The sequence below is a fragment of the Somniosus microcephalus genome, chromosome 10, assembly GCF_052327205.1.
Source record: "Somniosus microcephalus isolate GS21.2 chromosome 10, FLI_Smic_1.0, whole genome shotgun sequence".
NCBI classification, from domain to species: domain Eukaryota; kingdom Metazoa; phylum Chordata; class Chondrichthyes; order Squaliformes; family Somniosidae; genus Somniosus; species Somniosus microcephalus.
The window spans coordinates 216,285,746-216,312,533 of NC_140996.1; the positions used below are offsets into that span (position 1 = coordinate 216,285,746).

At 46.4% G+C, this 26,788-nt stretch overlaps 1 protein-coding gene and 1 long non-coding RNA gene across 2 annotated transcripts; one reads left to right on the top strand and one right to left on the bottom strand.

Moving 5' to 3' along the window:
- The first annotated feature begins 13,790 nt into the window (after positions 1-13,790).
- Positions 13,791-24,664, top strand: LOC147112092 (uncharacterized). Its single transcript, XR_015079816.1, has 3 exons — positions 13,791-15,101; positions 17,581-17,695; positions 23,876-24,664. It is a non-coding gene; the product is annotated as an uncharacterized LOC147112092 (long non-coding RNA).
- On the bottom strand, positions 15,079-16,231 carry LOC147112093 (P2Y purinoceptor 8-like). Its single transcript, XM_085999608.1, has one exon. The coding sequence runs from the start codon at positions 16,166-16,168 to the stop codon at positions 15,173-15,175; it is 996 nt and encodes a 331-aa protein (XP_085855734.1). The 5' UTR covers positions 16,169-16,231; the 3' UTR covers positions 15,079-15,172.
- Positions 24,665-26,788: the final 2,124 nt, after the last annotated feature.

Consider the following 26,788-nt stretch of genomic DNA (forward strand, 5'->3'; position numbering starts at 1 on the left):
TGGGCGCAAGGCCCACTGAATTTCTAGGCCAATATCTTTTAATGATGCTGGCTGAGGGATAAATATTGACCAAGACACTGGGGAGGACTTCCCTGCTCTTCTTCGAAATAGTGCGTTGGGATCTTTTTGTCCACCTGAGGGGAAAACGGGGCCTCGGTTTAACGTCTCATCCGAAAGACGGCACCTCCGACAGTTCAGCGTTCCCTCAGCACTGCACTGGAGTGCTAGCTCAGATTTTGTGCTCGAGTTACCGGAGTGGGACTTGAACCCACAACCTTCTGACACAGAAGCGTGAGTGCTACCACTTCTCCACATGGGTGAGGTCAAACGTGGTGATTCTTTTGTCTCTCTGTCTCTCTCTGGAAAAGGCAGTCTTTTTCAGTTGGGAGTCTGGAACAGACGGAATTCTTTTGTTCCCAGATTAGTGACAGCCAGTCCAGAGGGTCCTTAGTTGATTATTTGATACTATGGGCTTTTTTTCATGACTTTCTTCAGCCAACTGCTAGTTGACTTCCACCTCCGTTCTCCCTGGAAAGCATCTCACCTCTGCTCAGCATCTCGGCCAACATGGCCTGACTGAGAGTGAGTACTGTTCTTTTTGGAACGTGTTGGCGATTTTGCTAGAAATAGAGAACAGTAAATCTTCACAAACACATTTACAATGTTGCTCCTTTCTGGGTTGGATTTTCCAGCCTCGGCGGGTCCGGGGCGGGCGACGTCCCTGGCATGTGGGGACCTCGCATCTGTCTTGATCCTGGCCTCCGACAAGATTTTACATTAATAGGGTTTGTTAAACCCACCCTGCGAGGTTCCTGGCCAATTAACAGGAAGTGGGTCTGATGACGTCATTTGATGACGGGTCATCAGCCGGTTTCCTTAAAGGGGCCGTGTCCAAATTTATTTTGATGTTTGTGCTGTCAGTGTTCTGAAGCATTGAGATGCTGCAAACACTGACAAACACTGGACAAAGGTGCACGGCTGCACCCAGGCTCTCCCATGACTCCCTCCACATGCTTATGGAGGGAGTCACAGCACACAGGGAGGTTCTCTTCCCTTCCAATGGGCAGTAGACACTTCCCCAGGAGACCAACGCAGCCTGGTTGTACATTGCACAGGAGAGCACACGCAGGGATGTGGTCAGCGGGACTAGGCAGCAGTGGCGCTAACCTTTCACTGATCTCAGTAGTTCATGAAATGTTACTGCAAAGCCACACTCAACCTCATCCTGCTGTACCACTCACCACATCCCCATCAATCTGCCTTCCCTACCCTACTACTGCACATCTTTACTCACATCAACTTACCTGTACTCCACCCATCCCTCTCTATCTACATTATCAGTTCCCCATCTGACTAGCCACCCCTCACACTCGCCCTCATCCTACTGCAAGCATACCAACTAACAACACAAAAGGGTAGGCACTTTGGTTTTTATCCAATGTTCATGTGAAGTTTCTGTTAATGTGCTGTCAAACATTGAAACCTTTATTTTGAACACTTTGCGTTCTTGAACAGATTTGTGTGCACCTTTGGAAGTGACTTAGTGAGTTGCAGTGAATGGTGAGACATAACGTTACCCCCCCCCCCCCCCCAGGTGATGAGTGTGAAAGGAATGGCTTGGCCATTGTAGGAATGCTTTATGGTGCTGGTGTGGGGTGGTACCAACCTGGTGCATCATCTGGCAGCCAGGGTGTACAATGTTAAGTGAAGCTAATCTGGACATGGTGAGGCCATCGCTGGCATCCCAGGCAGCAATGTTTTTTTTTATTCGTTCATGGGATGTGGCGTTACTGGCAAGGCCAGCATTTATTGCCCATCCCTAATTGCCCTTAAGAAGGTGGTGGTGAGCCGCCTTCTTGAACCGCTGCAGTCCGTGTGGTGATGGTACTCCCACAGTGCTGTTAGGTGGGGAGTTCCAGGATTTTGACCCAATGACGATGAAGGTTTGGCAATATACTTCTAAGTCAGGATAGTGTGTGACTTGGAGGGGAACTTGGAGGTGGTGGTGTGCCCATGTGCCTGCTGCCCTTGTCCTTCTAGGTGGTAGAGGTCGCGGGTTTGGGAGGTGCTGCCGAAGAAGCCTTGGTGAGTTGCTGCAGTGCATCTTGTAGAGGGTACACACTGCAGCTACGGTACGCTGGTGGTGGAAGGAGTGAATGTTTAAGGTGGTGGGTGGGATGCCAAACAAGCGTGCTGCTTTGTCCTGGATGGTGTCGAGCTTCTTGAGTGTTGTTGCAGCTACACGCATCCAGGCAAGTGGAGAATATTCCATCACACTCCTTACTTGTACCTTGTAGATGGTGGAAAGGCTTTGGGGAGTCAGGAGGTGAGACACTCGCTGCAGAATACCTAGCCTCTGACCTGCTCTTGTTGCCACAGTATGTGTGTGGCTGGTCCAGTTAAGTTTCTGGTCAATGGTGACCCCCAGGATGTTGATGGTGGGGGATTTGGTGATGGTAATGCCATTGAATGTCATGGGGAGGTGGTTAGACTCTGTGCATTGGTGATGATGCTCCGTGTCCAGTTGATTGTGGAGAAGGTTGGTGTGGATGTTGGTGCTGCTGGCGTGCCCGGTGATGCTGGTGTTGGGACTGATCTTGTTGGGATTCTGAGGACCAAGGTGAGATTTTTTCAAGGGCACTGATGATGATGGAATAGATGGCAGGTGAGGTTGAGATGGCAGAAATAATCTGTCAATGGTGAGATAGGTTGTTCCAAGGAGGTGACAGTGGATATAGAGAGATTACTCCAAACACTTCAAAAGTGCATAAAGCTCAAAAGTGTGTTCCAAATCATTAATGCTCCAGCTTCTAAGATTGGGAAGTGAACAGCTGGCGGCGCGCACGGACGCAGCGGCTTTGTCTCTCCCGAGACTGAGCATTTTCACCCTCCTTCTGAGTCTCTTCCCTGATACGGGAATTGAGGGCAGACCTACCATACAGCCGGCAGACGCTCCTAGACATCGGGGCCAACTGCGTGCGGCTCACACTCGGTGACATCGATCTGCCTCCCGACATCGCCTGACCCCCGGGACCAGCGTGGCGTCCTTCCCCAGCCGGAAGTCGGCGCAGACCGCGCAGGGAATGCAAGCAGAAGCGGGGTAAGAGGGCCGGTATCCAAAACAGGCTGAAGAGGGCCCCACACAAACCCTCCCTCCCAAGTATGTTCCTGGCCAACGTTAGGTCACTAGAAAACAAAATGGATGAGATCAAACTTGATCTCTCCTCACAGAAAAGGACAAAGGAATGCTGCGCCATGATCTTCACTGAGACCTGGCTGAACAACGGCATCCCTGACACCACCATCCAACTAGAAGGATGCACGGTCTTCCGCGCCGACAGAACTGCAGACTCCGGTAAGAGCAAGGGAGGCGGTTTGTGCATTTACACTAACAATGCCTGGTGCACTAGCACGGACATAATCGATAGATCCTGCTCGGCTGATTTGGAATTCCTCATGGTAAGGTGCAGACCCTTCTACCTGCCTCGGGAATTCACGGCTGTTATCATCACTGCGGTCTACATCCCACCACACGCTAATGCCAAACTAGCACTGAAGGACCTCTACAGGGCCATCGGCGAACAACAAACTGCGCACCCAGATGGAGCTTTTATCGTCGCGGGGGACTTCAATCACATAAACCTAAAAACTGTACTACCGAAATTCCACCAGAATGTTTCCTGCCCCACAAGAGGGGAGAACACACTGGATCAAGTCTACACGAGCATTGTAGACGCTTATAAGGCCATTCCCTGCCCCCACCTTGGGAAGTCTGACCACCTCTCCCTGTTTCTAGCCCCGGCGTACAAACCGCTCATCAAAAGAGGGAGAACATCAGTGAGAGCAGTGAAAGTATGGCCAGAGGGGGCAGTCTCGGAGCTTCAGGATTGCTTCAAACGCACTGATTGGGGCATGTTTGCCGATAATGACATCGAGGAATACGCATCCACAGTGCTATTCTACATTAACAGCTGCATCGAGGTCGTCACGACCCATAAAAATATCAGGACATACCCCAACCAGAAACCCTGGATGAACGGAGCGGTCCGCTCACTGTTGAAAGCACGCGACGCAGCATTTAAATCTGGCGACGCGGCGGCTTACAGTGCAGCTAGGACCAACCTTAAAAAGGGTATCAGGACTGCCAAAAGGAAACAGACACTGCAGATAGAGGATCATTTCCACAACAACTCGGACCCCCGGCACATGTGGCAAGGCATCCAGTCCATCACTGACTACAAGGGCAAAAACACCAGCCCCCCGTTAGCGCTGCCTCCCTTCCGGAGGAGCTTAACAACTTCTATGCTCGCTTCGACAGGGACAACAGGGAGCCGGCTACCAAAGCCTTGCCACCCCCGGAAGGCCAGGTGCTCACTCTGTCGACCTCCGACGTAAGGGGTGTTCTACGCGGAGTGAACACACGAAAGGCTGCTGGACCGGATAGCATCCCTGGACGGGTACTCAAGGAATGTGCTGGTCAGCTGGCTGATGTCTTCACTGCCATCTTCAATCTGTCATTGGCCCAGGCAGTAGTCCCTACATGCTTCAAGACCGCTACCATTATTCCTGTGCCAAAACAAACGGCTGTGATGTGCCTGAATGACTATCGACCTGTCGCACTCACACCCATCATAATGAAGTATTTCGAGAGACTGGTCCTGGCTCACATCAAAGCCAGTGTTCCCGCCTCTCTTGACCAACGCCAGTTTGCCTGTTGTGCAAACAGATCAACGGAGGATGCAATCACAACTGCTCTACACTCGGCACTGAATCACTTAGATGGTAAGGAGACCTACATCAGAATGCTGTTCATAGACTACAGCTCAGCATTCAACACTATCGTCCCCAACAAGCTGGCCACCAAACTCCAAACTCTTGGCCTGAACACTTCCCTCTGCAACTGGACCCTGGACTTCCTAACAAACAGACCCCAGTCTGTCAAATTAGGTAACCACACCTCCCCCCCCCGACCCTGAACACGGGGGCCCCACAAGGGTGTGTGCTGTGCCCCCTCCTCTACTCCCTCTTCACCCACGACTGTGTGGCTGTTCATGGTTCCAACACCATCATCAAATTTGCGGATGATACCACGGTAGTAGGCCAGATCACCAACAACGATGAGTCAGCCTACAGGGAGGAGGTCCAGCATCTCGTGAAGTGGTGCGCCGATAACAACCTGGCCCTTAACAACAAGAAAACCAAAGAAATCATTGTGGACTTCAGGAAGTCTAAAGGCGAAAGTCACATCCCCATCCACATCAATGGGGCTGTGGTGGAAAGGGTGGACAGCTTTAAGTTCCTCGGAGTCCACATCACGGAAGACCCCTCCTGGTCCCTCAATACCTCCTCTCTGGTGAAGAAGGCCCAGCAGCACCTATATTTCCTAAGGAGGCTGAAGGGATGTAACCTGTCACCCCTGATCCTCTCTAACTTTTACCGCTGCACAATAGAGAGCATCCTGACAAACTGTATCACAGTATGGTATGGCAGCTGTAGCTACTATGACCGGAAAGCCCTGCAGCGGGTAGTCAAAACTGCCCAACGCATTACCGGCACCCGGCTACCGACCATAGAGCACATATACCAGAAACGCTGTTTACGGAGGTCACGGTCCATCATCAAAGACCCTACCCACCCCAGCCACAGTCTGTTCACCCTCCTGCGATGCATTCGCACCTGTACGACCAGATTTAGGAACAGCTTCTTTCCCAGGGCTGTCATCCTACTGAACTCCACAAATAAACTCTAAAGCCTGCACATCTGCCAATGCACTTTATTATGGTTATGTTTATGTTAATGTATTACAAGCCAAATGTATGTTGAATGGTTAAATGTCTTAATCTAAATGTACACTCTCGGGAGCCGCAAGCCTACATTTCGTTGTACTGCACTTGTGCACTAACAATGACAATAAAAGTTGATTTGATTTGATTTGATTTGAGCTGTGAAATGGTAGGTTTTAGACCACTTTTGCAGCTTTCACCTATTCACTGCAATCCACAGTCATTGAGAACCCGACATACTTACTTGACGTGATAGTCGCTCTCCAGGAACCTCATTAAAAACCTGGTAAAATGGTAAGTACATGGGAAAATGGTTCTTAACTTCTTTTTAATAACCTTTTAACTATCTAAATTGGCTGACCCACCGCTTGGTGTCGGGTCTGTTCAGGGATGACAGACCCGACACTTGGGAAACTGACAAGGAGGCGGGTTTACAGCATGATACCGACCCGCTGTCAATCTTTGTGATTTTTGATGGTGGACCCGTCTCCAAATTCACATTCTGACTGCCGGCAAAATTCAGCCCTATTTGTGGGCAAACTCCAGTCCAACTGCGTCATGGCTCACTGCACCAAGACCATCTGGGTTTAAATCAACGTTATTGCTTGCTAACACCATTAAAACCCCACTGCAATTTGACACTATCGTATGAAAGTCCAAGAATGAAACAATACAATAAAATATAGCATTGAACTTTTGTCAAAAACCTTTATTTTGCAAATACTAATGCACCCTAGTTTATTTTATAACACTGAAAACTCAGAGTTCCTGCATCATTTACAGTGAATAGCAAGATAAATCTGATAAACAACACATACAAATGCAGATACGGCAGATACAGCAGATACAGCACTCACTGGGTGAAGTGAGGAGTGTTATGCAGTCATTTGTTCTCCATGGTAATTCAAGCTGATTACAGATAGCTGCAATGGAACAGTACGTTATCAAAAACCAATCTGCACAGAATTTCGTAGAATTTTCAGCACAGAAACAGGCCATTCGGTCGAACTGGTCCATGCCGGAGATTATGCTCCACTCGAGCTTCCTCCCACCCTACTTCACCTAAACCTTGACTTGTTGCAGCTCAGATCTGGAACTTTTAATGCAAAGTTGCAGTATACAGGCCACAAATCATGCTAGCTGCAGTAAATGTAGGAATTCGCAGGATGTTGCGCGACGTTGCATCATGACAAGCCACTTGCCTTAATCATCAAAGCAGCACATTGGCTAATCTAAATTTGCCCAGAGAGCGGTTAGAATGTGGAACTCGCAACCACAAGAAGTAATTCAGGTGAGTAGTGTAGATGCCATTAAGGGGAAGCTAGATAATCACACGAGGGAGAAAGGAACAGAAGGTTATGCCGATAGGGTTAGATGAAGAGGTGTGGGAAGAGGCTCGTGTGGAGCATAAACATCGGCATGGACCATTTGGGCCGAATGGCCTGCTTTTGTGTTGTAAGACTGGCAGCTCAATATTCCGGGGTACAGAATCTTCAGGCGAGACAGAGGGGGAGGGATAAGAGGAGGGGGTGTCGCAATATTAATTAAGGAATCAATTACTGCCATAAGGAGGGATGATATATTAGCAGGTTCCTCTAATGAGGCCATATGGGTGGAGCTTAAAAACAAAAAGGGGGCAAGCACTTTGCTGGGAGTGTACTATAGGCCCCCAAACAGTCAGGGGGAGATAGAGGAACAGATATGTAGGCAAATCTCAGAGAAATGTGCAAATAATAGGGTAATAATAATGGGGGATTTCAACTTCCCCAATATTAACTGGGATAGTCAGAGTGTGAAAGGCTCAGAGGGTGTAGAATTCTTAAAGTGCATCCAGGAGAGCTTTTTGAGCCAGCATGTAGAAAGTCCTACAAGAGAGGGGGCGGTACTGGACCTAATTCTAGGGAATGTGGCTGGCCAAGTGGAAGAAGTGCTAGTAGGTGAGCACTTTGGTGACAGTGACCATAATATGGTGAGATTTAAGGTGGTCATGGAAAAGGACAGGGATAGGCCGGAAATAAAGGTTCTAAATTGGGGGAAGGCCGATTTTAATAGGATAAGGCAGGATCTGGCCAAAATGGACTGGGATCAGCTACTTGTAGGAAAATCCGCATCGGAGCAATGGGAGGCTTTCAGAAGGAAGATTGAGATCATACAATGGCAACATGTTCCCGTAAAGGTCAAGGGTGGTTCCAAAAACCACAGGGAACCTTGGATGTCAGGGGATATACGAGAATGGATTAGGAAAAAAAGGAGGGCTTTTGGCAGATACAAAAGGCTAAAGACGGAGGAAGCCCTAGAGGAGTACAAAAAGTGCAGGGGGATACTTAAAAAAGAAATTAGGAGATCAAGGAGGGGCCATGAAATAACACTGGCGAGCAAAATAAAGGAAAACCCTAAGATGTTTTATAAGTAGATTAAGGGTAAGAGGATAACTAGGGAAAAAATAGGGCCCATTAGGGACAAAAGTGGCAATCTGTGTGTGGAGCCGGAAGATGTAGGAGGGGTTCTAAATGAATTTTTTGCATCTGTTTTCACTATGGAGAAGGACGATGTAGACATAGAAATAGGGCGGGGGGACTGTGATATGCTCGAACATATTAACATCGAGAGGGAGGAGGTATTGGCGGTTTTAGCAGGCCTAAAAATGGATAAATCCCCAGGCCCGGACGAAATGTATCCCAGGCTGCTGTGTGAGGCAAAGAAAGAGATTGCGGGGGCTCTAACACATATATTCAGAACCTCTCTGGCCACAGGGGATGTGCCAGAGGACTGGAGAACCGCTAATGTAGTACCATTATTCAAGAAGGGGAGTAGGGAAAAACCAGGGAACTACAGGCCAGTGAGCCTAACATCAGTGGTAGGAAAATTATTGGAAAAAATTCTGAGGGACAAAATTAGTCTCCACTTGGAGAGGCAAGAATTAATCAGGGATAGTCAACATGGCTTTGTCAAGGGAAGATCATGTCTGACTAATTTGATTGAATTTTTTGAGGGGGTAACTAGGTGTGTGGATGAGGGTAACGCAGTGGATGTGGTATACATGGATTTCAGTAAGGCCTTCGATAAAGTCCCACACAGGAGACTGGTCAAGAAGGTAAGAGCCCATGGAATCCAGGGTGCCTTGGCACATTGGATACAAAACTGGCTTAGTGGCAGAAGGCAGAGGGTAATGGTCGAAGGTTGTTTTTGTGACTGGAAGCCTGTGGCCAGTGGGGTACCACAGGGATCGGTGCTGGGTCCCTTGCTGTTTGTGGTCTACATTAATGACTTGGATATGAATGTAAAAGGTATGATCAGTAAGTTCGCGGATGATACAAAAATTGGTAGGGTGGTAAATAGCGAGGAGGGTAGTCTCAGTCTGCAGGACGATATAGATGGGTTGGTCAGATGGGCGGAACAGTGGCAAATGGAATTTAACCTGGAAAAGTGCGAGGTGATGCACTTTGGGGGGACTAACAAGGCAAGGGAATGCACAATGAATGGTAAGACCCTAGGCAAGACGGAGGGTCAGAGGGATCTGGGTGTGCAAGTACACAGATCCCTGAAGGCGGCGGAACAGGTGGATAAGGTGGTAAAAAAGGCATATGGGATACTTGCCTTCATTAGCCGAGGCATAGAATATAAGAGCAAGGAGGTTATGATGGAGCTGTATAAAACACTGGTTAGGCCACAGCTGGAATACTGTGTGCAGTTCTGGTCGCCACACTACAGGAAGGATGTGATCGCTTTGGAGAGGGTGCAGAGGAGATTCACCAGGATGTTACCAGGGCTGGAGCGCTTCAGCTATGAAGAGAGACTGGGCAGATTGGGTTTGTTTTCCTTGGAGCAGAGGAGGCTGAGGGGGGACATGATTGAGGTGTACAAAATTATGAGGGGCATAGATAGGATGGATACTAAGGAGCTTTTTCCCTTAGTAGAAGGGTCAATAACTAGGGGGCATAGATTCAAGGTAAAGGGCGGGAGGTTTAGAGGGGATTTGAGAAAGAACATTTTCACCCAGAGGGTGGTTGGAGTCTGGAACTCACTGCCTGAAAGGGTTGTGGAGGCAGGGACCCTCACAACATTGAAGAAGCATTTGGATGAGCACTTGAAATGCCATAACATACAAGGCTACGGACCAAATGCTGGAATATGGGATTAGATTAGACAGGGCTTGATGGCCGGCGCGGACACGATGGGCCGAAGGGCCTCTATCCGTTCTGTATAACTCTATGACTATGATTCTATATAATTATAGGTAAAATTCTATGTAATCCCTATCTCTGTAATCTCCTTCAGCCCCACAACCCCCTGAGATACCTGCGCTCCTCAAATTCTGCCCTCTTGAGCATCCCTGATTATAATCGCTCAACCATTGGTGACTGTGCCTTCAGCTGCAAGGCCCTAAGATCTGGAACTTCCTCCTTAAACCTCTCCGCCTCGCTACCTCGCTTTCCTCCTATCTCTTTGACAAAGCCTTTGGTCACCTGCCCTAATTTCTTATGTGGCTCGGTGTCAATTTTTGTCTTATAACACACCTGTGAAGCGCCTTGGGATGTTTTACTACGTTAAAGGCGCTATATAAATACAAGTTGTTGTTGTTGTTGCAATTCCACCCCTATTCCATCCCATCTTACCTCCATTAGCACTACTTCGCAAAATCCTTCCAACAAATTCTGTCAGTGGCTAAAATCTAAGAAATAAGTTCAAGAAGAAATTACAAAATATTACAAGCGAGAAGTCACACACAAGACCATGAGGGAGTGAGGAGAGAAAGGAGAGCGGGGTGGGGGGAGAATAGCACCAATCTAACCAATGCCATGGATAGTAAGGTATGAGAGTATCTGGTGTCTGGGCACAGCATTGGCACAGAGCAGGGTTATTTTTTTTGGATTGGCTTTGTTGATTTTGACCATAGAATGAACAGATGTTATTTGCGCCTTTTTAGCACTGTATGTCCCTCAGCATTATCAACCCAGGATATGATGGTGTAGGGCACCATCTCACACTAAACATGAGTTCCAGAATATCTCAGCACTTCCTCATCCTTTAAAAAAACATCACAAACTTGGATATAATAATAAAAAAAACACATGATACAATAAATATCTCCGTGTGAGTCCTCTGACAGCACATGGGCGATGTAGTCATGAGTGAGATAAGCTTAGTGCACATGTGGAGATATGTGTGGTGTCACAAGACTGGCCATGTTATATTCTATTTAAAACTGCCATAATAACTTTACAACTGGAAGAAGAGTAATTTTACAAAAGCAAAATACTGCGGATGCTGGGAATTTTTAAATTAAAATAGAAAATGCTGGAAAAACTCAGCAGGTCAGGCTAATTAAATTTTCCAGTTCGGGACACTGATACAGTCATCAAAAAAAGAGGTGAGGAAGGGGACCTGAGTAGGACTGGAGCAAAGAATGTTCCACATTGCCCACGAAAACACAGGCATAGCTAGGGCCCATAGCAACACCTTTTACTTGGAGGAAGCCTAAATCTGCTGAGTATTTCCAGCATTTTCTGTTTTTATTATAAAAGAATATTTTTGCATCTCAGGAAAACTAATTGAACTTATCTGGTGCAAGGTAGTAACAAATTCAAGAGTAGGTTTTTTTTTGGTGATGGAAGTGATATGTCATTCAGTATTTTTTTTTATTATTTGTTCCTGGGATGTGGGTGTCGCTGGCAAGGCCAGCATTTATTGCCCATCCCTAGTTGCCCTTGAGAAGGTGGTGGTGAGCCGCCTTCTTGAACCGCTGCAGTCTGTGTGGTGAAGGTACTTCCACAGTGCTGTTAGGGAGGGAGTTCCAGGATTTTGATCCAGCGACGATGAAGGAACTGCGATATACTTTCAAGTCAGAGTGGTGTGTGATTTGGAGGGTAACTTGGAGGTGGTGGTGTTCCCATGCACCTGCTGCCCTTGTCCTTCTAGGTGGTAGAGGTCACGGATTTGGGAGGCGCTGCCAAAGAAGCTTTGGTGAATTGCTGCAGTGCATCTTGTAGACGGTACACACTGCAGCCATGGTACACTGGTGGTGGAGGGAGTGAATGTTTAAGGTGGTGGATGGGGTGCCAATCAAGCAGGCTGCTTTGTTCTGGATGGTGTTGAGCTTCTTGAGTGTTGTTGGAGCTGCACTTATCCAGGCAAGTGGAGAGTATTCCATCACACTCCTAACTTGTGCCTTGTAGATGGTGGAAAGGCTTTGGGGAGTCAAGAGGTGAGACACTCGCCACAGAATACTTAGCCTCTGACCTGCACTTGTTGCCACAGTATTTATGTGGATGGTCCAGTTAAGTTTCTAGTCAATGGTGACCCCCAGGATGTTGATGGTGGGGGACTCAGCAATGGTAATGCCATTGAATGTCAAGGGGCAGTGGTTAGATTCTCGCTTGTTGGAGATAGTCATTGCCTGGCACTTGTGTGGCGCGAATGTTACCTGCCACTAAACAGCCCAAGCCTAAACGTTGTCCAGGTCTTGCTGCATGTAGGCATGGACTGCTTCATTATCTGAGGAGTTGTGAATGGCACTGAACACTGAGCAGTCATCAGCGAACAGCCCCATTTCTGACGAGTAAAGAAGGAAAATACGACCCATAATTTTTTGTTTGCACTGTCTTTCTCCATACAAGTTGCCCCAACAAGTCCAGCCCTTGTCGACAGATCTCAAACCCCTAATTATGCACATTATCCCTTAACTCCTTCTCTTTTGAACCCTCTTAAGCTGCCCGCCTCAATACCGTTCCCAGGTAATTTATCGCACAGCTGTGCTATCTTAGAATTATAGAATAGTACAGCACAGAAGGAGGCCATTCGGCCCATCGAGTCTGCGCCAACATTCCACCTGATTTCCCTTCTTAGTTACAAATTCCTAATTTTTAACTTCTATTCCTTGGTATGTGAAATCTTAATCATAGTCAATGATTTTCTTGCAGCGATTTTGTGAATTCCCTTTGTAATTTTGGATATTTTAATTAGGCTACCTTGAAAGAAAACAAAAAGAAATATCATTTATTTTTTTTAATGATTTTTATCCTTCGCTTCTGCAGTATTTTGTTCTTTGTGTTAGGTCTCTCGTCCCTTCCCTTGGAACTCTGACTGGAAGGGCAGTGGTTGACCTCCCTCAGACCTCTATGAATGCTGTTCTATAGCCAGTTGGTAGTGGCTGTACCTTGACTGATGCAGCTCTAAGGCCATCTATTCAGGTTTTATTCCTCCCTCAGGGAAGTGCGTCACTTCTGTTTTGCAGCTCTCCCACTGAGATTGGAAGAAGATTGGCAGTCTCAGGGAGCATGCCGAGTCCCCCTGAGCTCAGCCATGCAGAATATCAGCATAATTACCGAGCATAATAACACGGCGTACCATTTTCCACTTATCATTCATGCTGATCTTTCAGAAAAAGAACAAATCAGATGGAAAGGAACAAATACAATGCAACTCAAAAGGCATTGTTCGTAGCTGTCACTTTTGGCTCATATCCATATTAATGGGTCTTCCTGAGGGACTGCACTTTGATATGGCGGGGTGCCATTCAATATTAACTTTTTCAGAAAAATGAAAAAAATCCCCATTAATAACCAGGCAGAAGTAATATTTAGAGGTGACTTTGCCACACCCATGTGAGAGCATGTCTATTTAAGAAGAGTTATATTTATGTACCACCTTATCACATCTTTCAGAAACACCTCAAAGTGCTTGAATTACTTTGAGTTGCTGTGGCTGTTGTCATGTAGATCAACAATCAGCCATTTAATAGACATGACCCTACAAACAGCAATGAAATGAAAGACCAGTTATTCTGATTTTTTATGGTACTGACTGAGGATGGAATGGTGACCAGGACATTGGGAGAACTTTCTGCTTTCCTCCAAAGAGTGCCATGGGATCTTTAACATCCACATGAACAGGCAGAGAGGACCTCTGTTTAACGCCTGTTGAAACACAACAATGCAGCTCTCCTGCACTGGAGTCCCAATCTAGATTATGTACTCGTGCACTAGAGCGGGACAAAGCCGTCTGAATCAGAAATACAGATTTGGAAAAGTTGATACCCGCCAGTAAAAGAAGTTAATATTATTTTCTTTTTGATGCTTTACTAACATTCTCACTCTTTGAACATGTGATCTTGTACCTCACCCAAGTGTCCATTCTTCATGTGTGAGCGGAGACAGCAAATGTTGACAGGCTATTCATCATGGGACCCGGTAGAGCCAAACCTAATCCTGTCCACATATGGGGACTGTTGGACTGCTTTCTTGTTCTTTTTCATTTCATTACTTTAAACGCCAGATTACACACACACCCAGTTGTAGTAAAGCAGGATCAGCTCTTTATTGAAACCTCATATTATCCGCAACCAGGATGAGTGCACAAGTCTTTTCATACTACACAAAACCAGTGATGTAAGAAAACTACTAGGCACCTGGTCTAAGCGTTAAACAAAGCTTTAATCAACTGTTTTACAACATGGAGATCTAGTTGTGTCCTTCACTAGTTCCTGTTAAGAATGTCCTGCGCAAGCTGGGCCCGTGCCCAAGTATTTATACTCTCCCTGACAGCGCCACCCGCAGGCCGCTCAGTATTATTTCATGAGTCTTTCTTTCATGAATGATTCATGTCAACCAGTATGAACCAGCTGCTGAGATGCCACGCTTTACGATTCCAATGTGAGCTCTGAGAAATTATACTCTCACGATTCCAGTACAAGCTACTAAACAGTGGTCCCTTACATTTCTTATACCAATTTTCACCTTTGACCATTGCATTCCATGCATACTACCAATAAATCATAGTACAGTACATCAAAGATACATACAAATGCCAAGAGAATAACAACATAAACTGAACATCCATGCACTTAACTTTTCTAATTGTTTTATTGCTGTAATAAACTCTCCATTCCCCTAAACACAAGTGATCTGATCCCCGACCTGATAGGCAGGCAGGTCAGCCCTCTGATCTGTAGAGATACATTTTGCTTTAAAATCCCCTTACTCAATTTACAACCCATGCTTAGCAGAAAGCTGTTTTAACTTTAACTCACGTGTGCTGGTCTCACAGACTGTGCAGAAAGAATAGCGAGGTACCCAAGTAAAGTGAACCCTTGTTTCCACAGGCACTTTCCAGCAGCTGCCACTGACCAAAGATTCAGGAATAAAAATCCTTGCCTAATTTTTCCCTCCTTAGCCCACTGAAGCTGAAGCTAGTTACATTGCCCTAGACTGACATCCCAGCTGAGATGAACTAACTGAATAATAGACCAGACATCAAACCAAGGTCCTTCCGAGCCTTCGTGACCCAGTTACAGATCGGCTTGACGAACTTGGTCATCAGGTGAGGATTTTTTGTTTTCTTTAGCTTTCCTGAATGCTAGATTTGGCTGCTTGATACAGCCAGTCATTTTACTAATTCCTAACGGAGACCAACCTCGTATTCTGACACTCTACTTTGTCCCTTTGACCCTGCGACTGCCTCCGACCTATTAAACGGTAGAACCGTCTCTGGAATTCTGTTGAAGCGAAACAGAAAATAAATGGGTTGAGACAACTGTTCAAACAGCTGAGCGACAAGGTGACCTTGTAGGCCATGTAGCACCCCTTGTTGTATAAAAGCCTCAGAATAATGTGAATCAAGAGAGCGATGTTGTTGGGCGCAAAGCACGTAACAAAGACCAGGAGCACAGTGGCGGCTAAATAAACAGCTCTTTTCTTTCGCTCGTTGTCTGCGGTGTGAGAAGTTTGGGAAAGCTTTAGTATCACCAGAGTGTAGCACATGACGGTAATGGTAAATGGGATCAGGAAGAGGAGCACAAACAGGGTGAAGAGGAACAACCCCCATGCATTCTGGTCGGGAAGAATGTTCTTTTTAAGAACATCAAAGCAAGTCGTAATTTTGAGCTCCTGGACATCATATGTTAAATCACTGTATTCCAAGGGTAATAAGACAATTATTAGAATTACCCATATCCCCAAACAAGCAGTCACAGCATGCTTTCTTTTCCACCCTCCAGTATACCATATCGGATACGCCACCCCAACATAGCGCTCAACACTGATGCAAGTCATCGTCAAAATAGAGCAATACATGTTGGCGTAAAACAAGGTGGTGATGAACGTACAGAGGTTCTTGCCAAAGATCCAGTCACTGTGGTTCAAGTGATACGCAATCTGAAAGGGGAGAAAAAAGGCAAGCAGAAGGTCAGTGATGGCCAGGTTGATCATAAAGATGACTAAGGGAGTCTTTGGCCGCGTGTGGAAGCAAAGCAGCCAGAAGGAGATGCCGTTGCCAGGCAGACTGATGAAGATGACTGCTGAATAAACAGTGGGAAGGGTGATTCTGATCGCACTGCTGGTCAGCATCTCCAGGGTCTCATTGTCCAAGTTTGTTGTGTTCATGTCCATGTCTATGCCACCGCATGTCCCACTGGTCACTTGAGGAACCACAATGGACTATCTTCTAACTGGAGTAAGTAAAAACCGAGTGAGTGTTACTAAGAAGCTGAATATGAAGTCAACACAGTTAATCACACTTATTGCCAACAGTATAGTTCAATAAAATCACGCACATCAAATTAGCCAAGACTATTTGCTAAGGTGCTGACTGATACTTAGGTATGGTCCTACAAACACTGGCTGTTCTTCAGTAACTCGTCCAAATCACCATTCTTCAGTATAAGCCTAGATAATGAGTGTCAGCAGGTTGTTGGAGGTATCATAACCCAATCCTATGCTTACTTAACATTCGCATATACACACTTTTCAATAGGAGGACTAGTGGTCTGTGAGGAGGAATTGAATCGCTTGCTGATTTCCCCCTCCCTTGCCAGCGACCAATTGCAGCTTCCCAATGGCTATCTAATCTGGGAACCGCCTAATCGAGTGTAGACCAGGGATCAAACCTGGGACTTTCCTGCTTTGCATGGCTGAGTTGCATAGTAGGCAATGTATTTGCTAATGGAGCATTGGGTAAGCTGGCTTGTGAACCTTTTTAATGATGCCCCCATTTTTTTGCCAGCTGTGCCAGAGTGTCAGCTGTGGTTCAGTGGGTAGCACCTTTGCCTCTGAGTCAGAAAGTTTTGGGTTCAAGTCCTACTCCAGTGACTCGTGTACAAAAATCTAGGTTGACACTCCAGTGCTGTACTGAAGGAATGCTTCCCTGTCAGAGGTGCCATCTTTCAGATGAGACATTAAACCCAGGCCTTGTCTGCTCTCTCAGGTGGATGTCAAAGATCCCATGGCACTATTTCAAAGAAGAGCAGGGGAGTTATCCCTGGTGTCCTGGCAAATATTTATCCCTCAACCAACATAACAAAAACAAATTATCTAGTCGTTATCACATTGCTTTTTGTGGGAGCTTGCTGTGCAAAAGATTGACTGCTGCATTTCCTACATTACAACAGTGACTATACGTTAAAAAAAAGTACTTAATTGGCTGTAAAGTACTTTGGGACATCCAGTGGTCGTGAAAGTCACTATATAAATGCAAGTCTTTCTTTTCTTCTTTTTACCAAGTTCTCACATATAACCTTACAAAATTATCATTGCTTACTCTTAGTCCTTGATGTATTTTATTTTCTCCCTCTCTTTTGTGGCTACTCTGGGACATACGTCATACTCCCGGGCAAAGTTGTAGGGCAACTAGTACCTCTTGCTAGTGACATTCTTGGGCCTGTAACTAGGACCAAGTTAACTGCTTCACACTCCCTTCCCTATAATATCACCATCATTGTTACCAACTTAAATGGCAGCATTAAGGGATCCAGGTCTGCCATTAGAAAAATAAATTAAAATGTAACATTTTTTTTTCATTCAAGGTGCCAAGACAAACAACACAAGGACATTACTAGGAACAGAAGTAGACCATTCAGCCCCTCGAACCTGTTCTGCCCTGCAATGAGATCATGGCTGATTATGCCAATGGAGCATTGGGTAAGCTGTCTTGTCAATTAATGATAGGAAGTGCCTGCTTCATACACTTTCCTTCCTTTTCATTTAAAGAATAACTTTCTCACAGTTAGAAACTGTTGTCTTATTAGGGTAGATTTTACCAATTTTCCTGCGGGTACGACTAATCGTAATGTCCAAATTCCCAGTGCACACATGAGGTTCCGTGTCATGTGACCAAATTGGTAAAATCTGCCCTATGGAACGGGTATACTGCAGATTACAGCAGATTCAAGGAAAGGCTGAAAAGGAAAATGCATTGAATTTTTTTTTAATTGTCAACTTTGACCCCTCAGTAGATGTATTTTCGGAGCTATTGGGGGAAGCTTATTGAAAGAACGAAAGACTTGCATTTGCATAGCGCCTTTCATGACCTCAGGATGTCCCAAAGCATTTAGAGCCAATGAAGTACTTTTTGAAGTGTAGTCACTGTTGTAATGTAGGAAACGCAGCAGCCAATTTGCACACAGCAAGCTCCCACAAACAGCAATGTGAGAATGACCAGATAATCTGTTTTAGTGATGTTGATTGAGGGATAAATATTGGCCAGGACACTGGGGAGAACTCCCCCTGGCTCTTCTTCGAAATAGTGCCATGGGATTGTTTACATCCACCTGAGAGCGCGAACGAGGCCTTAGTTTAACGTCTCATCCGAAAGACATGCACCTCCGACAGAGCAGCACTCCCTCAGCACTGCACTGGAGTGTCAGCCTCGATTTTTGTGTTCAAATCCCTGGAGTGGGACTTGAACCCACAACCTTCTGACTCAAAGGCGAGGGTGCTACCCACTGAGCCATTGGCTGACACCAAATACACTTTAAAGTCTCCACTGTGTTTTCTCCCTTGTTTAAATTTAATTGCCAGTAGTAAGTCACTTCAAGCGTGTAACAGCTGATGAACAACACAGCTGTGCACAGTATGACACACATATACACAAGCGGACAATGTCAGCATGACTTCTGGGGATTTGAACCAAGCTGACTTGGCAATATAACCTTACATCCTGAACAACAACAGAAAATGCTGGAAAAACTCAGAAGGCCAGGCAACATCCGTGGAGAGAGAAACAGAGTTAACGTTTCAGGTCGAAACCCTTCTTCAGAACTTACATCCTGTCTGCCTTAATGATTGTTTCTTGACATGGTAAGTGACCAGTCATCTAACACCCCTGGCGGAGAAGAGATTCGACTCCTTGTCTTCTTCTGACCAGTACCTAAGATCTTGTCTTGGCAGCGAGAGAGTATTATTTCTTTATAAAGCACGTGGGTAGTGTGTACACCGCTGGTTTTGGCCTCCAACAAACAACAGCTGAAATTTAATTTACTTTGTCACATAAATGTCAAAGGCACCACAAGCAATGAAAAGGGGATCGGATCTCTGCTTAAAAATGAAAAAAAAAATTGGGCAAAAACCAGGGGAGTGGGACTGATTGGTAGATCTTTCAGAGAGCAGGATGGACTGAATGGCCTCCTTGTGTGCTGTATGATTCTATGGGGGAAAAATTCAGTTGTTTGCGCCTCCCATTAGCGCCTTAAGAGGGCACCAATTGGGGCGCAAAGCAACTAGCGCCCGGGCGCGGCGATGTTTGCACCGCTCGCGAAATTAACCAGACATTTTGCAGCGGCGCTAAACACTACCACCACGATCTCCTGCGCCGGCAGATCGTGACGTCAGTCGAGTGCGCAACGCCCCGTTAGAGCCCCGGACCGGATATTGAGTGGCGCCCCCTGCCTTACCGCCTGCCGCTAGCAACGACAGGTTGAGGGGAGCGTTTTGCTGTCAGAAAGGGACTGGGGGAGCGCTATTTAAAGGCGACCGCTTCCTGCCTTTTTTTGTTGGTGACATTTTTGCACCACGCATTCTGAGAGAGAGAGAGAGAGACTTCTGGAGAGATTCAACGCTGTGTGAAGGAGTTTTGGGTACTGAGCAGCACTTTGCAGTTTCATTTTGATTTGCCCTTCTTTGCTTCGCCAGCGCTCTGAGGTAGCGCCTCGCTGCTCGGCCTTTGCGCCTTAAGACAGGTGTGCAGCGCCTGATGTAGCGCTCCAATCACCTCCAGGGGCGATAAAAGCCAAGTTTGCTGTCGGAGGCGATAATTAGCGCCAGGCGCTAAACTTTGCGCACGGCCAATAATGGCGCCCCAAACGGGGCGATACCGAATTTTATCCCCCTATGATTCTCTGATAGGGTGAGTGTGGAGAAACTGTTTCCACTTGTTGGTGAGTTCCAAGCAAGGGGCCATAAAAATAAGATAACCACTAACAGATCAAATACAGAACTGAGGAGGAATTTCCTGACACAGAGAGAATGTGGAATTCGTTGCCACATGTTGAAGGAGATGGAACTGATGTATTTAAGGGGAGGTTTGATGTGTACATGAGAGAGAAGGGAATAGAGGGATACGTGGGGCAGGGTGGGAAGAGATCATTAGAGTGGAAAGAGGCTCATGTGGAGCATAAAGATCGGCCTAGAGCAGTTGGGCTGAATGGCTGGTTTCTAAGCTGCAGATTCTATGTAATTCAGAGAAGAACACATTAGATCTCTGCCAATGATGGCGTTAGACTGTTGAAAATAGATCTGAAAGCAGTTTAATGGTCAATATTAAGAGTTTTATTGATATACAGCGCTGAGAATGAGCATGAGCTGCATTCAGTATTTATCCAATTCCCTTTTGAAAGTCACTATTGAATCTGCTTCCACCACCCTTTCAGGCAGTGCATTCCAGATCGTAACAACTCGCTGTGTAAAACATTGCTCCTCACATCCCCCTGGCTTTTGTGCCAATTACTTTCAATCTGTGCCCTCTGGTCATAGACCCTCCTGCCAGTGGAAAGAGTTTCTCCCTATCTACTCTAACAAAACACCTTATCATTTTGAACACCTGTATTAATTCACCCCTTAACCTTCTCTGCTCTAAGGTGGACAATCCTACCTTCTTTTTTATTCATTTATGGTGTCGCTGGCAAGGCCAGCATTTATTGCCCATCCCTAATTGCCCTTGAGAAGGTGCTGGTGAGCCGCCTTCTTGAAGCACAGCAGTCCGTGTGGTGAAGGTACTCCCACAGTGCTGTTAGGGAGGGAGTTCCAGGATTTTGACCCAGCGACGATGAAGGATCAGTGATATACTTCTAAGTCAGGGTGGTGTGTGACTTGGAGGGGAACTTTGAGGTGGTGGTATTCCCATGTGCCTGCTGCCCTTGTCCTTCTAGGTGGAAGAGATCGCGGGTTTGGGAGGTACTGCCGAAGAAGCCTTGGCGAGTTGCTGCAGTGCATCTTGTAGATGGTACACACTGCAGCCACGGCACGCCGGTGGTGGAGGGAGTGAATGTTTAAGGTGGTGGATGGGGTGCCAATCAAGCGGGCTGCCTTGTCCTGGATGGTGTACGAGCTTCTTGAGTGTTATTGGAGCTGCACTCATCCAGGTCGCCTTATCTGAGGAAGGATGTTCTTGCCAAGGAGGGAGTGCAGCGAAGATTCACCAGACTGATACCTGGGATGGCAGGAATGACGTATGAGGAGAGATTGGGTCGATTGGGCTTATACTCGCTGGAGTTTAGAAGAATGAGAGGGGCTCTCATTGAAACTTATAAAATTCTAACAGGACTAGACAGACTAGATGCAGGGAGGATGTTCCCGATGGCCGGGGAGTCCAGAACCAGGGGTCACAGTCTAAAGATAAGGGGTAAGCCATTTAGGACAGAGATGAGGAGGACTTTCTTCACCCAGAGAGTGGTGAACCTGTGGAATTCTCTACCACAGAAGGCAGTTGAGGCCAATTCATTAAATATATTCAAGAATGAGTTAGATATATCTCTTAAGGCTAAAGGGGTCAAGGGATATGGGGAGAAGGCAGGGACAGGGTACTGAGTTTGGATGATCAGCCATGATCTCATTGAATGGCAGAGCAGGCTCGAGGGGCCGAATGGCCTACTCCTGCTCCTATCTTCTATGTTTCTATGACAAGTGGAGAGTATTCCATCACACTCCTTACTTGTGCCTTGTAGATGGTGGAGAGGCTTTGTGGAGTCAGGAGGTGAGACACTCGCCGCAGAATACCTAGCCTCTGACCTGCTCTTGTTGCCACAGTATTTATGTGGATGGTCCAGTTAAGTTTCTGGTCAATGGTAACCCCCAGGATGTTGATGGTGGGGGATTCGGCGGTGGTAATGCCCTTGAATGTCAAGGGCCAGTGGTTAGACTCTTGCTTGTTGGAAATAGTCATTGCCTGGCACTTCTGTGGCGCAAATGTCACCTGCCACTTATCAGCCCAAGCCTGAACATCGTCCAGGTCTTGTTGCATGTGGGCATGGACGGCTTCATTATCTGTGGAGTTGTGAATGGCGCTGAACACTGTGTAGTCATCAGTGAACATCCCCATTTCTGACCTTATGTTGGAGGGAAGGTCATTGATGAAGCAGCTGAAGATGGTTGGGCCTACTGAGGAACTCCTGCAGCGATGTCCTGGGGCTGTGATGATTGACCTCCAACCATCACAACCACCTTCCTTTGTGCTAGGTATGACTCCAGCAGGAGAGAGTTTTCCCCCCGATTCCCATTGACTTCAGTTTTACTGCAGTCTCTCCAGATAACTGAAATCTTGCATCCCTGGTACTATTCTAGTAAATAGATCGACTTTTAGACTCCAGAGGAATCAAGGGATGGGAACATAGGAACAGGATGAGGCCATTGAGCCCCTGAAGCCTGTTCTGCCATTCCATGAGATCATGGCTGATCTGCAACCTAAATCCATATATGTGTTTTTATGACAATCTGGTAGTTTCATGGTCACCATTACTGATACTAGCTTTTTATTCCAGATTTATTTAATTAACTGAGTTTAAGTTCCCCAGCTGCTGTGGTGGGATTCTGAACTCACATCTACCAAGAGCATTATGTCCAGGCCTCCGGGATTACTGGACCACTAACATAACCACTAAGCTACCGTACCCTTAGGAACTGCAAGGAACTTCACTCTGATCTCTATTTGTAAAAGAAATAATAACTACAAGCAACATTTTAATGATTTCCAGTGCCTCTTATTCTATTCAATTCTGTACTCATATACACAAACATGTTGTGTAGATTCATTCTAGTGCTTTGAAATTAATCTCTTTGGGGGAAAAATTCAGTATCGCCCCGTTTGGGGCGCCATTATCAGCTTTGCGCAAAGTTTAGCGCCTGGCGCTAATTATCGCCTCCGATGGCAAACTTGGCTTTTATTGCCCCTGGAGGTGATTGGAACACTAAATCAGGCGCTTCACACCTGTCTTAAGGCGCAAAGGCCGAGCAGCGAGGCGCTACCTCAGAGCGCTGGCGAAGCAAGGAACGGCAAATCAAAATGAACCTGCAAAGTGCTACTCAGTACCCAAAACTCCTTCACACAGCGTTGAATCGCTCCAGAAGTCTCTCTCTCTCTCTCAGAATGCGTGGTGCAAAAATGTCACCAACAAAAAAAGGCAGGAAGCGGTCACCTTTAAATAGCGCTCCCTCAGTCCCTTCCTGACCACAAAATGCTCCCCTCAACCTGTCGTTGCTAGCGGCAGGCGGTAAGGCAGGGGGTGCCACGCAATATCCGGTCCCGGGCGCTACCGGGGCATTGCGCACTCGACTGACGTCACAATCTGCCGGCGCAGGAGATCGTGGCGGTAGTGTTTAGCGCCGCCGTAAAATGCCTAGTTAAGTTTGTGAGCGGCGCAAATATCGCCGCGCCCGGGCGCTAGTTGCTTTGCGCCCCATTAGCGCCCTCTTAAGGCACTAACGGGAGGCGCAAACAACTGAGTTTTTCCCCCTTTGAATATTAACAAATTCTTTCGGCCACCATTTTAGTGGAGGCTCTGACGCAAATTAATAATGGGACCGCTGCCTGGTTAACAAAGCGGAGGAAGGAATTTGATCCAAAAGTTGGCAATTCCGACAGTGCCGCACTCCCTCACTACTGCACTCATGTGTCAGCCTAGATTATGTGCTCAAATCTCTGGAGTGGGGCCAGAAACCCACGACCTTCTCACTCAGGCCCTAGTGTGACACCAGAGAAAAAAGGAAACCAAAGTTTGACTTTAGAAATGCAGACCCCTAATCAGAACTCAATGGGCCCTCATCCGAGTTCGACACAGTTCTGCTGCAGGGTCTCACCTGCAAACTTAATTTGTCTTTTTTTCTTTTCAGAAGTAAAACAGAAAATGCTGGAAACGCTCAGCAGGTCGGACTGCATTTGTGGTGAGAGAAACGGCCCTGATATTTACAGAGAGGCGGAGGGGGAGCGGGGGCGACTGTAAGATTCTAAAAAAAGTAATAAAACCGCTGCTAGCGTGTGGAGATCAATGTTCAGAACGAATTGTGAAATGGTTATGGAATACTAGGAAGTCAGCATGGTCCCTTGTTTGTGAAGACACAAAATGGCGGTAGTCAGCAGGGGGTCCTTTGCCTGGTGGTCAGCGTGGTCCTTTGTTTGTAAGACCACACGGACAGGAAGGAGAAACACGGATTGAAGAGGAAGTCCCGCCCCCACCCACCTCACAGGAACATGAACATGTCATGCGGAAGGAACTCCAATCAGGGAAGGTTTGGAGTGAAACTGACCTATCAGAGGAAGGCAGACGTGTCGGGCCGGCAGAAAGGCCCTATAAAAGAAGTGACCCAGAGGTGGGAGATTCAGAAAGAAAGAAGACAGAAGTGGAAGAGCAGAGGAACAAAGAAAGCTGGCCAGTCTATGTTTCGACTTACGGCTTTTCTGGACCGATCACCTAGAGATAAAGGAGTATGTATAAAAGTCGGACGTGGAGCTTAGATATTGTGAAAGGGTACTTTTATGTACGGTTGACTTGGGATATAAATCACCAGGAGGTAGCGTATGAGTTGCTGGGGGTACTTTTATGTATGGATAAATTTGGTGCATATTGATTACTTGAATTTTGAACTGTAGTGTGAATAAAGACCAATTTTATTGATCATGTACTTATCTGTCATTGTTACGCTTATTCATAATTCTCGAAGTCCGAACTGTAGTAAGAGAAAGGCTTACACGACTTTTAGTGGTTGGGAAATTCAGAAATATATAACAAGAAAAGCAATGTTCCTAATACCGACCCCTGGGGGACCCCACTGCATACTTCTCTCCAGTTAGAAAAACATCCGTTCACCACTACTCTCTGCCTCATATCCCTCAGCCAATTACATATCCAAGTTACCACCATCCCATTAATACCATGTGCTTCTATTGTCTGAATAAGTCTGTTATGTGGTACTTTATCAAATGTCTTTTGAAAGTCCAAATATACAGCATCTACTGCACTACCTTCATTAATTCTCCCTGTTACTTCATCAAAGAACTCAATCAGGTAAGTCAGACATGATTTGTCTTTAACAAATTGTGCTGGCTGTCCCTTATTAACCCATGCTTTTCTAAGTGAGAATTAATTTTATCCTTGACAATGGTCTCTGGTAATTTTCCCACCACTGACATTAGACTGATTGGCCTTTAGTTACTAGGTTTATCCCTCTCCCCTTTTTTTGAACAGGGGTATAACATTTGCAGTCCTCCAGTCCTCTGGCACCACTCCCATATCCAAGGAGGATTGAAAGATTGTGGTCAGAGCTTCTGCTATCTCCACCCTAGCTTCCCTCAGCAACCATCTGGACTGGGTGACTTGTTGAGTGATGCCAATCTATTTAGCATCGCCTTTCTATTTTTATCCTATCCAGTATCTCTACTCCACCCTAATCTACTGCGACATTAACTTCATCCTCTACTTTTGTGAAGACAGATGCCAAGTACTCATTCAGACCCTCAGTCATGTCCTCTGCCTCCACAAGAAGATTTCCTTTTTAATCTGCTCTACTGTTCCTTTATGATTCTAGCAGCTCACCCCTCTCTATCTCTGTAATCTCCAACTGCCCTACAACCCACCGAGGTCTCTGCGCTCCTTCAATTCTGGTCTCTTGCGCCTCCTCGATTTCCATCGCCCCTTCGTGGGCGGCCGTGCCTTCAACTGTCTCGGCCCTAAGCTATGGAATTCCCTCCTTAAACCTCTTTGCCTCTACCTTCCTCTCCTCCTATAAGATGCTCCTTAAAACCTACCTCTTTGACCAAGCTTTTGGTCACGTGTCCCAATATCTCCTTATGTGGCTCGGTGCCAAAGCTTGTCTGATAATGCGCCTGTGAAGGGCCTTGGGATGTTTTACTACCTTAAAAGCGCTATATGAATGCAAGATGTTCTTCTTGTTATCGTTGGTAATCATAGAATCACTTAGAATTTTACAGCACAGAAACAGGCCATTCATAGAAACATAGAAACATAGAAGATAGGAGCAGGAGTAGGCCATTCAGCCCTTCGAGCCTGCTCCGCCATTCAATGAGATCATGGCTGATCATCCAAATTCAGTACCCTGTCCCTGCCTTCTCCCCATATCCCTTGATCCCTTTAGCCTTAAGAAATATATCTAACTCTTTCTTGAATATACTTAATGAACGGGCCTCCACTGCCCTCTGTGGCAGAGAATTCCACAGGTTCACCACTCTCTGGGTGAAGAAATTCCTCCTCATTTCAGTCCTAAATGGCTTTCCCCTTATCCTTAGACTATGACCCCTGGTTCTGGACTCCCTGGCCATCAGAAACATCCTTCCTGCATCTAGTCTGTCCAGGCCTGACAGAATTTTATAGGTTTCGATGAGATCCCCTCTCAATCTTCTAAACTCCAGTGAGTATAAGCCCAATCGACACAATCTCTCCTCATACGTCATTCCTGCCATCCCAGGTATCAGCCTGGTGAATCTTCGCTGCACTCCTTCCATGGCAAGAATGTCCTTCCTCAGGTAAGGCGACCAAAACTGCACACAATACTCAAGGTGTGGTCTCACCAAGGCCCTGTACAACTGCAGCAAGACATCCTTGTTCTTGTACTCGAACCCTCTTGCTACGAAGGCCAACATACCATTTGCCTTCTTAACCACCTGCTGCACCTGCATGCTTACCTTCAGCGACTGGTGCACAAGAACACCCAGGTCTCTTTGCACTTCCCCTTCTCCCAATCTATTGCCATTCAAATAATAATCTGCCTTCCTGTTTTTGCCACCAAAGT

Coding starts and splice junctions, on each gene's coding strand:
- LOC147112093 (XM_085999608.1), bottom strand. CDS start 16,168: ATGGACATGAACACAACAAACTTGGACAATGAGACCCTGGAGATGCTG.